Source organism: Eschrichtius robustus, chromosome 14, assembly GCF_028021215.1.
Source record: "Eschrichtius robustus isolate mEscRob2 chromosome 14, mEscRob2.pri, whole genome shotgun sequence".
NCBI lineage: Eukaryota > Metazoa > Chordata > Mammalia > Artiodactyla > Eschrichtiidae > Eschrichtius > Eschrichtius robustus.
In genome coordinates, this window is record NC_090837.1 from 6,194,056 (window position 1) to 6,206,421 (window position 12,366).

The following is a 12,366-nucleotide window of genomic DNA, read 5'->3' on the forward strand; positions in this document are numbered from 1 at the left end:
GTAGCCACGAGGGAGCGTGGCCAGGCTGCCTGATTTTTTTTTTAAAGAGAAGCTTTATGTTGAGCTTTTTATGCAGCAGCTTCTGGTTTTCAATACTGGCAACAAATTCAGATTTTTTAGAAAGCACCGCAGCCCAAACACAACAGTCTCACGAGCTGGCTCCACTTGGTGGACTGCGCCCGTTTGCAACCTGTGGACTTGACATTTGTCCTCTTTGGCAGTAAGCGGATGCTTCTGGGTGCCAGTCACGGTGCTTGCTTTGGAAGGAAACCCGGATCAGCAAGGGAGAATTCGTGCCCTCTGGTAGCTGCGGGGAACAGAGGCGGCTCCGTGCATCACCTCTGCCCCCACGAGTCTTTGTTCTCCCCGAGGCCTCTTCAGCTCGAAGCCACAGCACCGTGCTTGTTGAAGCTGTTACAGGCTGTGCAAGTTTCCTCGGGCTGCCAGAACCTGTCACAACAACCTGGGTGCCTAAAAACTAGAGCAGTTCATTTTCTCTCAGCTCTGGAGGCCAGAAGTCGGGAATCCAGGTATCGGCAGGGCCTTGATCTCTCGCAGACGCTAGGGGAGGATCCTTCCGTGTGTCTTCCAGCTTCTGGTGTTTGCTGGCTTCCTTGGCGATCCTTGGCCTGTAGACACTTCACTCCAATCCTCCGTCTTCGTGTGGCCTTCTCACTGTGTCTTTTCAGGTCATCTTCCCTCTGTGTGTATCTGCCTCTCTGTCTGTCCAAATTTCTCCTTTTTATAAGGACACCAGTCATATGGGATCAGGGCCACCCTATTGACCTCATGCTAACTTGATGACCTCTGTAATGACCTGATTTCCTGATGCGGCCACATTCTAAGGTATTGCGGGGTGGAGGGTCAGGACCCCAACATCTTTTTGGGGGGGGACACATTTCAATTCATAACATCCACCAAGCCCCCTGCAAGCTCTAAAGTAAATTGTCTTTGATCTCACTATGGCATTTCAATATAGGTCTTGTCCCTCTTTTTTTTTTTTCTAAGTCTTTATTTTAAAATAGCTAGATTTACAGAAGAGTTGCCAAGGTAGTACAGTGAGGGGGGTTGGTTGCAGGAACCCCGTGGATACCAAAATCCGCGATGCTCAAGTTCCTTATATAAAATGATACAGTGCAGTCGGCCCCGTATCTGGGGACGTGGAACCCATGGACCGTACTAAGAATTCCCCGTATACCCTCCACCCAGCATCCCCGAATGCGAACATGTGACACGAACAAGGTACATTTATCAAAAGTACGAAAGGGACAGCGGTACAGTCCTATTAGCTAAACCACAGACTTCCTTTGGATTTTCCCAATTTTCCCACTAATGTCCTTTTTCTGGTCCAAGATCTGATCCAGGTTCCTGCTCTGCATTTCGTCCTCATGTCCCCTTGGTCTCCACTCTGTGATAATTTCTCAGTCTTCCTCGATTTTCCTGACCCTGGCACTTTTGAAGAGGACAGGTCAGGGATTCTGCAGAATGTCCCACAATTTGGGTGTGTCTGATATTTTCTCAGGAGGCTGCTGGGCTTGCGGGTTTGGGGGAAGAGTCCCACAGAGGTGAGGGGGTGCCCTTCCCATCATGATATATCGGGAGCATCCGACACCCCTGACTGGTGGTGTTTATGTCACTGCAGGTGGTGTTGACCTTGCCCCCTTGCTCAGGGAGGTGTTAGCCGTGTCTCCACCGTTGAGTTGCTCTCTTTCCTGTCCCTACTCTGTGCTTTAGAAGCAAGTCACCATCCAGCCTACTGTCAAGGGGAGGGGAGTCCAGCTACACCTCCTGGAGGGGGAATATCAAAGAATTCGTGGACACAAGTTAAACTGCCACAATGATTAGTAAATATTTGGGGGAAATGCTTCAAGGCTATGCAAATTTCCTGTCTCTCCTCAAAGTTTTGCCAACTGATTTAACGTTCATGCAAGGGTCTAGCCTGCAGTAATTAGCACCGTGGTATCTGATAGTGATTTTCAACTTCCCTCAGTCCTTGTACGTTTATTAATTGGAATTCTGTAAGGAACATTTGTCCCTTCTCCCTCCTTTATTTATTTATTCAATCATTTATTTATATCCGTGTGGATGCGTGGTTATTTATTTTATTCTTCGGGCTATAATCTAGTACTAGCGTTATTTATTTTGCCTCTCAAATTGTTCCAGCTTTGGCCGTCGGCAACTTTCTTTACTTAAAAATGTTCTGGGCTCACCTTGTATATTTCCTGCCGCAGCTCTGGATGCAGCCATTCCTCCAGGGAGAAATGGCTCTTTTTTTGTGTGTTCCTTTGTCCGTGTTGCACGCGCAGCATACGGGATCCTAGTTCCCCGACCAGGGATCGAACCCGTGCTGCCTGTGTTGGACGCACGGGGTCTTAACCACCAGACTGCCAGGGAGGTCCTGAGAAATGGCTCCTTTTATTGGAGAATGGCGTTAGAGACCAAGACCTCGGTGCTAGTGGGCTCAGTGCTCTGGGCTGCCATTGCTGCTTGGCCTTCTCAGCTGCCGTCTTCAAGTCCAAACCCGCTCCCGTGCCCCAACCCACAAGGCCCCGTACAGCCGGCCCTGCCAACCTCTCAGCTCTCCTCCTCCTCCCTGTTCCTCCCCTCTGTCCCTGCCCAACACTCTCCAGCCACATGGGTCTTCTGTCTGTTCTTCAAACGCTCTGAGTTTGTTCCCACCTTAGGGCCTTTGCACTCCCAGTGTCCTCTGCCAGGAGTGCATCTCCCTCTGGATCGCCCCACAGCTGGGTCCTCCTGGTGATCAACATATCAGCTCGCAGCCATCTCTGAGAGACTTTTCTGCACCCCTGAATCTAAAATAGCTACACCCTCCCCTCCCCCAGTCACTACCCCACCCTCCATGTAAGTTCCTGACTCCAGGATTATCTTGATTATCTTGCTTATTGTCAGTGTGGCCCCTCTAAGTGTCACCTCCGTGAGGGCCGGGGACTTTGTCTTGCTCACCTCTATGTCCCCAGGGCCCAAAACAGTGCCCGGTGCATAATAGGTGCTGAGTAAACATTTGCTGAATGACTGAGGAGATGAAAGCACAGTGTTACTGCTCCCATTATTCGGATGAGGAAACTGAGGCTGAGACCATCTGAGATTTGTTCAGAGACACCTTGCTGTGGAATGAGGGGTTGTGGTCTCAGCCTGTGTGACTGAGGACTCCCAGCGCCTGTCCTGCTGGGGAGGGGAGGCTGATGTTAAGTATCGAGACCTCGAGGCGGGAGGCCTGGCCGATGGGAGGCGAGACCAGAATGACCCAGGGAGCCAAGGGTCCCCTCACTGACCCTCCTGGAAGTGGGCGTGGCCTTTCCTTGTCCGGAGATGGGTGGAGACAGGGCTGAGCTTGGCTGGGGTCCACAGGTGAAGAGGGACCATGCAGGCCCATCAGCATCTCAGACTTGAGACCAGGTAGTGGGGATGCCGACCTCCTGCTGGAAATCACTGCAAGGCCTGGGTACCCTGGTCCACCCGGGGATGAGGTGTGTTGGCAGACCCCGACAGCCGCTGGGAGGTGGGTCTCTGAGGCGGTGGTGTCTGTTTGAGGGGCATGAGGCAGCAGAGAGTGACTCCCCATGGGGTCCCCAGGGCAGGTTGATTTCAGGCGCTTCAGCCCCAGGGAGGCGTGTGTTGGGGGAGCTTCCTCGTCCATCAGGGCCTGGAGTGCCCTCCTCTTTGTCTTTTTCCTGAGGTTGGGGTCCTGGTGGCCCACAGGTACCACACCTCCTGGAGGCTGGACGGGGCGGGGCTCCCAGTCATCAGTTTGTAAGCTTTTGGTAAGAGTTTGGATGCGGCTGAGAATATGAGCAAGTCGGGGGACCCCTCCCCAGAAAAGTTGATCCTGCTGTACACCCGGCTGGGGGGCAAGCAAGTTCACGGGCCAGATGGGCTCTCCGGGGCCTGTCTGTGACCCCCGCAGGCCCCAGCTGCTACACTCTGCTGTGCGTTGGAAGCTGTGGGGAAAGGGCCGAGGGGAAGGGGGTGCTTGGGGGTGAGTCTTCCATCCTTTTCTGTATCGGTCTGCCTCTCTGAGTCTCCCTCTGCCTCCTGCTGGGCCTCCATGCCCCTTAATTTGTTTTTTATTTTATTGAAGTATAGTTGGTTTACAACATTGTATTAATTACTGCTCTACAGCAAAGTGATTCAGTTATACATATATACACATTCTTTTTTAATATTTATTATGATTTATCACAGGATATTGAATATCGTTCCCTGTGCTGTACAGCAGGACCTTGTTGTTTATCCATCGTCCCCCTTTCTTTGGATCTTGTCTTCCTCTGCCTTTCGGCCTGTTCCCCTCTGTCTCTCTTTTCTCTCTCTCTCTCTCTCTCTCTCTCTCTCTCTCTCTGCCAGGCCCCTCTCCCTCTGTCCTCACTTGGGATCTGATCTCATCCACCTCTCTGTCACTCCCTCTCCCTCTGTCTCCCTGCCTTCCTCTGGGGCTCTGTCTGTCTGTCTTTCTGCTCTCGTTCCTTCTCCCTCATTCCTGGTCTCGGTGTCTCTCTCCTGTGCCTGCCTCTCTTTCTCTCTGAACAGCCCGCATCTCCCCGGGGAAGCGCCCGCTGCCCTCTGAGCCCGCAGTACTGTGTGTGGCCTCCTTGGTTGAGGGCTTTGATGGCGAGAGGGGTCTGGCTTCCCTGAGCTGAAGCATGAGACCCCTCAGGTGCTTCCTGGGCTTCCTGCTGCGCTGGCTCCCACCAGCCTGTCGCTGGCTTGTCCATGTCACCCCCACCCCAGGGGGACAGAGCAGGGGCTTGGTTGGAGGTGGCTTGGGGTCACAGAGGCCAGACCCCAAGACCCTGCCTCTGTGCAGCTGCAGGTCTCGGGGGCTTGGTCTCCCCGGCCTGCGTTTCTAAGGCTGTGGCAGTTTCTCTGTGGCCGGTTTCCCGTGGCAGTTGTGGTTGACGGGAGAGGGGAGCCTGGGTGTGTGTAGGGGTGATGGCAGCTCCGGGGAGGGCAGGAAGCCACAAGACCTCGCCCCCCTTTGGAACCCTCTTTTCTGCAGACCACGCTCAGCCTAGGTGTGTGTGGGGACACCTTGTATGTGACGGGGGAAGGACACACATTGGCAATTCGTGGCTCACCCTGGGGGGCTACGGATGTGTCTTAGCTCACCGGGAGCCAATAGGGGCAAGTAGGGGCAAACTTCAGCAAGGGATGGAATTCCTGAAAGCCTGCATTTCTGACCTGCCCGGTTGGCCGTTTCCATTCTCCTTAGAAACCAGGCGATGCGGAAAAAGTTAATCTTGTACTTCAAGAGGAGGAATCACGCCCGGAAACAATGGGTAAGTCATCACCGCGTCCCCCACCCCTGGAATCTCTTCTGCCGCCCCCTCCCCTCCACGGACCAGGCTTCCTTGAGAGCCGAGACCGTCCAGGCCACTCAGGCCACACCCACCGGGATCCCTGGGTTCTGCAGCTCATTCCTGCGTGTCCAGGGTGTGAAGAAAAGCCAAGGGCAGTGAGAGAAATGGGAAAAGACAGCAGCTGCTTCGGTGAAGCTGGGGGCTCAGGGCTCGGCTGCCCCAAGGAAGCTGGAGTGTGAGTGGGTGGTGGGGCTGGGAACTGTGCCCCTCCTATTCCAGCCTGGAAGGGGAGAAAGCAAAATGTTGGCCGGGAAAATTGGTTCCTTGTCAGAGGCCCTACTGTGGCTATTTTAGGCAGAAAGAGAGAAGTTTGTTGGCAGAGGTGGAAGACTGGGGTGGGCTGTGTGCTGGGTGGCGGTGACTGCAGGGGGCTCCCTGAGAAATGAGCTTTGCCCAGCCCGCTGTGCCCATTCCGGGCTCGGGAAAATCCGGGCCCAGAGAAGCAGTGAGGCCCCCCTTGCTTAGAAAGTGGTACAGACTCCCGCATCCCACCGCACACTCTGCCGTCTCAGCTGGGAGGCATGCCCAAGGCAGGGGGAGCACATGTGAAAGAACACCTTTAGTTGTGGTTTAGGGTGGGCGTTTACGTCACTGATTCACTGGGTGAGGTTACGGCTGAGTGATGGAGGGGGAGTTACCCATTAGTATTCTTTCAGCTGTGAGAGGAAGAAGCACTGGCTCAGACGGGCTTAAACAGTAAAGGAATTTGTGTAGCTGACAAAGTCCACTGAGTGGAGTTCAGGAGCGGTTTGATCAGGTTGCACCTTCATTTCGATGCCTTTTTTCTTCAAGTCTGCATATTAGTACGTTGACAGGCTGGTTTTCCTTTGGGACCTGAATTTCTACAGCAGGTTTGAGTCTTCTAGAGCCAGAGAGAGAGCTGCTCATTCTCAGACCATCTCACAAAAGCTCTGATTTCACCACTTGAGGGCCTGGGTCCCTCTGAACCAGTTTCTGAACCCACCCTTCTCTGGCCTTAGACCTCGGCTGGGCCCTTGGAGAAGGGATACATTTCTGGCTCAGATGCTGGGCGACTGGGAAGCTGGTTGGGTGGCACCCTAGACCCCAGGGCCCCACGGGGTGAGAAGTGGTGGGCTTCCCTTTTCTTTCCAACCTCCTCAGACTCCCAGATTGACTGGATGGTGACCAGAGGCACCTGGCTGGATAGATGGGGTTCATGAAACGGGTCATCCCATCTTATTCATCGAGTTAAGAAATATTTACTGAGCACCTGCTGTGTGCCTGAGTGGAAGAGACGCAGTGATAAGTGCCGTGCAGAGGGATGGGGTCGGGGACAGCCTGGATATCCTACCACGGTACTGAGAGAGGAATGACCAGAAAGGACCACCCGTGTGAATATCTGGGGGTGTGAGTGTCAAGGAGAGGGCGCAGCAAGTGCAGGGGCCTTGAGGCAGGAACCGGCCTGGGGGGTAGCACAAGACAGCATGTAGCAGGCTAGCCTGAAGTACAGGGCATGCCTGGGGGGCTCTGGTCGAAAATCATGGGCGCCAGGTCACCTGGAAATGGAATGTCTAGATTTTACTCTAAATACAGTTGGACACTTATTCTTAATGTATTCTTAATAAAGAATACAAAATCTTTAAGAATTTTTAGTTATTTGGAAAATTTGACAGTGATACAGGAAATTTGACAGAAGAGTAACAGTGAACACCTATAAGCCCGCCATCTAGAATCCATCTTGGTTATGTTCACTTTGTGTGTGTGTGTGTGTGTGTGTGTGTGTGTGTGTGTGTGTGTAAGTATGAATGTTTTTGTGTTGAGCTGTTAGAACGTAGGTGCAGACACCCAGACCCTCGCCCGGAACACTTCCTGGAGGAAGGAAATTCTCTCTTTATCACACCTAACGATTCACAGCTTTTCCTGATTCACAGCTTTTCCCCTGTAGCACTGCCCAGGGGTGGGGTTCCTTTGGGGCTGGAAGAAGGAGATCTGATTTACATTTTAAAAGGATCCCAGTGGCTGCTGGGGGGTGGAGTTGGGTGGGTGTAAGCGGTTCGGAAATCTCCCAGGGCTCCTCGTGGAGGGGTCCCTTGAGGGGATGGAGGGGAAATGGGATTATTTAAAGATAGAGGAACTGGAGACTTCTAAGAAATTCTGGGTTGGCTTTGTGGCCAAGCTGAGCCCATCTTAAGAGAGGCCCTTGTGAAAACGAATTCCGAAACCACAGAAGCTGCGACGGGAGGGAGGGCGTCTGGAATGATCTCATTCTTGTTCTTATGTAAATGAGCCCAAAGCCCCATGCATTGTCATCAGCAAGGACTGGGAGGGCGTTTGGCCAAGACGGGCCCCCTCAGATCTGCATGCTCCCCGCCCGTGCCCCCCCCCCCGCCCCCACGTCAGTCAGCCCCCCTTCTGTGGGGCCCTCACTCCTTAGAGGTTCCTGGGACCCACGCTGCCCTACACTCCTGCTCTGCCCAGAGAGCTGAGGCTGTTCCCCCAGAGGGGCACCCAGCCCCAACAGGAGCCTCCACCAGGCCTGCCCTGTCGTCCCCTGGGAAGCTGAGTTCACCTGCCCCACGCCCCCAGAAGCCAGATTGTGTGTGTGTGTGTGTGTGTGTGTGTGTGTGTGTGTGTGTGTATGTGTGTGTGGTGTTGGGGGAAGGGGGTATAAGTGGGGGGCACTGCAAGGCTGAGATGCGCAGATTCAAACCCTACCCACCATACCCGCTGTGAGTGATCTTGGGACAGCCGTCTTGCCCTAAGCCTCGCTTTTCCTCTCTGTGAAATGGGGTCATGGTGGGGCTGCAGGAAGGGTTAGCGCAGTGCCTGGCGGGTTGGGGGGGGAGTGTGTGTGACTGATGGCCTGACAGGATGGGTTAGTCAGGGGTTGAGCTCAGCCTGGATGTTGGGTGTTTCATTTCCTGGGGCTCCTGTAACAAATGACCACAAACTAGGTGCCTTAAAACAACAGAAATGTATCCTCTCACTGCTCTAGAGGCCAGAAGTTCGAGATCAAGATGGGGGCAGGGCTGTGCTCCCTCCAGAGGTGCTAGGGGAAGCTCCTCCCTGCCTCTTCCAGCTCCTGGTGGCGCCAGACAATTCCTAGCTGTGGCCACATGACTCCCATCTCTGCCTACATCCTCAGCTGGCCTTTCCCCTCTCTTCTCTCACACGGACGCCTGTCACTGGATCTAGAGGTCACCCTAATCCAGGATGACCTCATCTCAAGATCCTTAATGGCATCTGAAAACACCTTTTTTCAAACAAGGTCACATTTGAAGGTTCAGACCCCCTAACCTGGGGGTTAGGATGCGGGCATATCTTTTGGGGGGGGTCACCATTGAACCCACTACAGTGGGCACTGGCATATTTTCAGCATAATCTGCCTTTTTTCTTTCTCCTGGCTTGTCCCCACTTTCCTTTTTTATCTATTTCTTTTTTAGAGACAGCTCAGCTTTTGCTCACTCCTCTCATATTCCTTGCACCTCTTATTTTTCACTTCTGGGCTTTTTCCTGACCTGCCCCGGCATCCGTGACTTGCTTCTGCAGCCTGAGTTACAGGCAGCAGGACAGGGGCTGGGAGAGCTCCACCTCGTCACCCTCACGCATCGCTGAACACGCAGGACAGCCAGCAGGGGAACATTCTCCAAGTCTGTGGTGCCTGGGCCGCTGAGCCCAGCAGAAGGCCTTTGCATGAGGCTGCAGGCTCCCTGGGGGTCTGGAGGGCGCCGGGTCACCAGGTGACCACAGAGGCCCGTTCCCCTGGCCAGCCAGCTCCAGCCACCTCCCTAACACTTCCCTCCTTGCGCTCTGTCCGTCGGCCTGAGGCTGTCTTCCTCAGTTTTGGGGGTACCTCCTGGTCACCCCATCTCTCATCGTTTCCCTGAGTGTAGAGCTCCATCCTGAAACACCTGGTGGAGTAGGAGGGGTTCAAATCCTGGCCCTGCTCGGTGACCAGGGCAAATCATTTAATTCCTGGTCTCAGGTTCCTGTTCTGTTTGGTGGGGATTATAGTAACACGCACCTCATCAGGCCACTGAGTGAAAGGCTGCAAGCAGTGTGCTCACGGCAACGCCCCGGACTGCAGTGGGTGCTCAGAACCGTCATCTGCAAGCTGACCCTAAAATTCATGGGGACCCCAAATAGACAAAACAATCTTGAAAAAGAGCAACCAGGTTGGAAGAGTCACTTCCTGATTTCAAAACATATCACAAAGCTACAATAATCAAAACAGCATGGTTCTGGCCTAAGGACAGACATGGAGACCAATGGAACAGAATAGAAAGGCCAGAAGCAAGCCCTCACATCTGTCGCTGCTGGATTTTTGACAGGTGGCCATGTCCATTCAATGAGACAGGACCGTCTCTTTCAACAAATGGTGCTGGGACAACAGGACTGCCACACACACAGGAATGGAGTTGGATTCCACCTCACGGAATTAACACAAACAGTAACTCAAAATGAATCAAAGACCTAAATGCAAGAGCTAAAGCCATACAGTTCCTAAAAGGAAACCCATAGGGGTGAATCTTCACGACCTTGGATTGGGCAGCGGATCTTGGGTGTGACACCGAAAGCACGAGCAGCAAAAGGAAAAGTAGACGCACTGGACTTTATCAGAACAACCATCAGGATCCTGACCTCCCGTCCCTAATTGTGTGATCCTGGGCTGACGGCCCTGAGCTCTGAACTCCTGCCTGTACAGAGGGGATGGCGGTCATGGCTTTCTGTTGTTTGGGAGAGTCAGTCGCGGGAAGGACTCAGCTCTGTGCCCGGCATGTGACACGGTGGCACTTAGCTAGTGTCAGCGGCGATGGGGACGCTGATGGTGATGATGGTGTTTATGATGAAGATGATGACGATGGGGACGCTGATGGTGATGATGGTGTTTATGATGAAGATGATGACGATGGGGACGCTGATGGTGATGATGGTGTTTATGATGAAGATGATGACGATGGGGACGCTGATGGTGATGATGGTGTTTATGATGAAGATGATGACGATGGGGACGCTGATGGTGATGATGGTGCTACGAAGAAGAGTTCCCACTGAGGGTGACCTGCTTTCATGACACGCACAGACTGTGGTCGCAGGGGCCATCCTCCTTTTCCTCTGCAGATTCTTGCTCCTGGCACCCGGCAGACTAGCTTAGCAGTGCTCCAGCCTCTGAGGTGTGAGTGTGAGTGTGAGAATGTGTGTGTGTGAGTTTATGAGTGAGTGTGTGGGTGTGAGTGTGTATTGTAAGTGTGAGAATGTTAAGTCCACGTGCGTGCATGTACGTGTAAGGGAGTGTGCGTGTGTTACGTGTGAGTGTGTGCATGTGTGTATGTGAGTGTGTGACCTGCTTCCTTCCCTGGCCAGCGGGGCCACTATGTGGAAACCCCCTGGCAGGGTCATTGCTGCCCCAGGGGAGGGCCGCAGCCACTGCCGTGCTCTGTCCCGAGGCGCCCCGTGCCTTCGGCCCTCAGTGGACGGAGAGCACCTCCAGTGCTCAGGCCACAGCAGGTGGCACTGTGGTTAGACGTGGAGTGGGGCTTCCTCATCCTGGACGGTCCTCAGGAGCTGCTCGCGTCTTTGCGTGTGGCGCTTGGGGCTGGGCAGTGTGGCTGCGTGTGCCCGCACGGCTGTTCCTGTCCCTTGCTCCACGAGGGCCCCAGGCAGGGCTGGGGCGTCCTGCTGGCCGCCCTGCTCGCCCCTCCACTGGGCAGCTGGTTGGTGGCCCTGCGGGTTTCTTGCCTATCTTCACGGGTAACTGCATTCTTTTCCTCTGCTGGTTTTTGGTGAACATGTTCTCGCCTTTTCCCCATCTGACATATTTTCTCGCTCTCGCCCGTCAGATCGAGGCCTCTCTTCCTCTGCCTGAGAGGGTGGGGAGGGTCCCCTGCTCTGATGGTGGGCTGGGCTGGGTTTCCTTCACGCCGGTTCTCACCCTCAGGGGTGCTGTTCTCGGCACCTTGCCACGAGCATGTGTGGCTATTGTCTGCTACTGGAACTTGACCTCCCAAGGCTTCTTGGGGCAGCCCACATACCTGGGGACCCCCCGGGAGCTGGAGGTCAAGTTCTGCTCCTCCTCAAAGCTGGCCTGATGGCCACTTGGGGACCATCACGCTGCTGGGTTTGTTGAGGACCAAGGTCACAAGCTGCCTTGGTCAGAAGCTGAAATTCAGGATGGGGTGGGGTGTCTGGGCACGAGGACCAGAGACGGGTTTTCTGATTATGCTGAAGTGTCGAGGAGGCGTTCAAGCGAGACTCCCAGACCATGCCATCTGTCCACGGCAGCTGTTAGAGACGGGGAGATCGGGTCTCACGGGCAGCCAGATGCTCCCTGCCTGCTTGAGGTCCGGGTCACCTTGGAGACTCAGAAGCCAGGCAGCTACACTCTGGGCCAGGCCGGGGTCTTTTCTCTAAGGAAGGACATACAGCAGGAAGCACTGTGGTTAGACTTGGAGAGGGACTTCCTTGTCTTGGATGGGCGGCAGCTTGAGTCTTCACACCCAGTCCTTGGGTGTGGGGAGCGTGGCTGGCCTGAGGCCGGGGGATGAGGAACTCTTCAGAAAGAGAATGCTTTCCATGGGGCTGTCCCGGGCCTGATGGACGCCCCAGAGCCGCACCGTCCGATGCAACTGACAGTGAATGAAATGGTCTGTGTGCACTGCCCACTATGGGTGGTAGCCCTGGCCTCACATGGCTACTGGCATTAGAAATGTGGCATAGGGACCAGAGACCTGAATTTAAATGTTACTTAATTTTACCTGATTTAAACTTCACAGCCACATGTGGCTGGAAGCTTCCGTATTGTACGAGGCCTTTCTGGAGGGAGGCCGGCGGGGGGTGGCCCATTCCCCAGGGAGCGAGGCGGCCAGGTCCTTAGGGCAGCCTGTGGGTTTTCTTCAGGGGCCCGGGTCTGCCTGGGTCTGCTCAGGTCTCTGCGTGATCGCGTGTCTGCCCACGTGCCTGGGTCTGCCCATGTCCCCGCGTGTGATCGCGTGTCTGCCCACGTGTGCCCGGGCACACAGCAGAGCGGGGA

The 12,366-nt window shown here is 54.4% G+C and overlaps 1 protein-coding gene across 27 annotated transcripts in view; it reads left to right on the plus strand.

Annotated features, from left to right (window-relative positions):
• NCOR2 (nuclear receptor corepressor 2) overlaps nucleotides 1-12,366 on the plus strand; it is a 221,607-nt gene that overhangs the window by 112,951 nt on the left and 96,290 nt on the right. For all 27 annotated transcript variants that reach the window (XM_068562668.1, XM_068562667.1, XM_068562663.1 and 24 more), the window contains one exon: nucleotides 5,228-5,294. In XM_068562668.1, coding sequence (XP_068418769.1) covers nucleotides 5,228-5,294 — 67 coding nt within the window. The remainder of the gene's footprint in view (nucleotides 1-5,227; nucleotides 5,295-12,366) is intronic.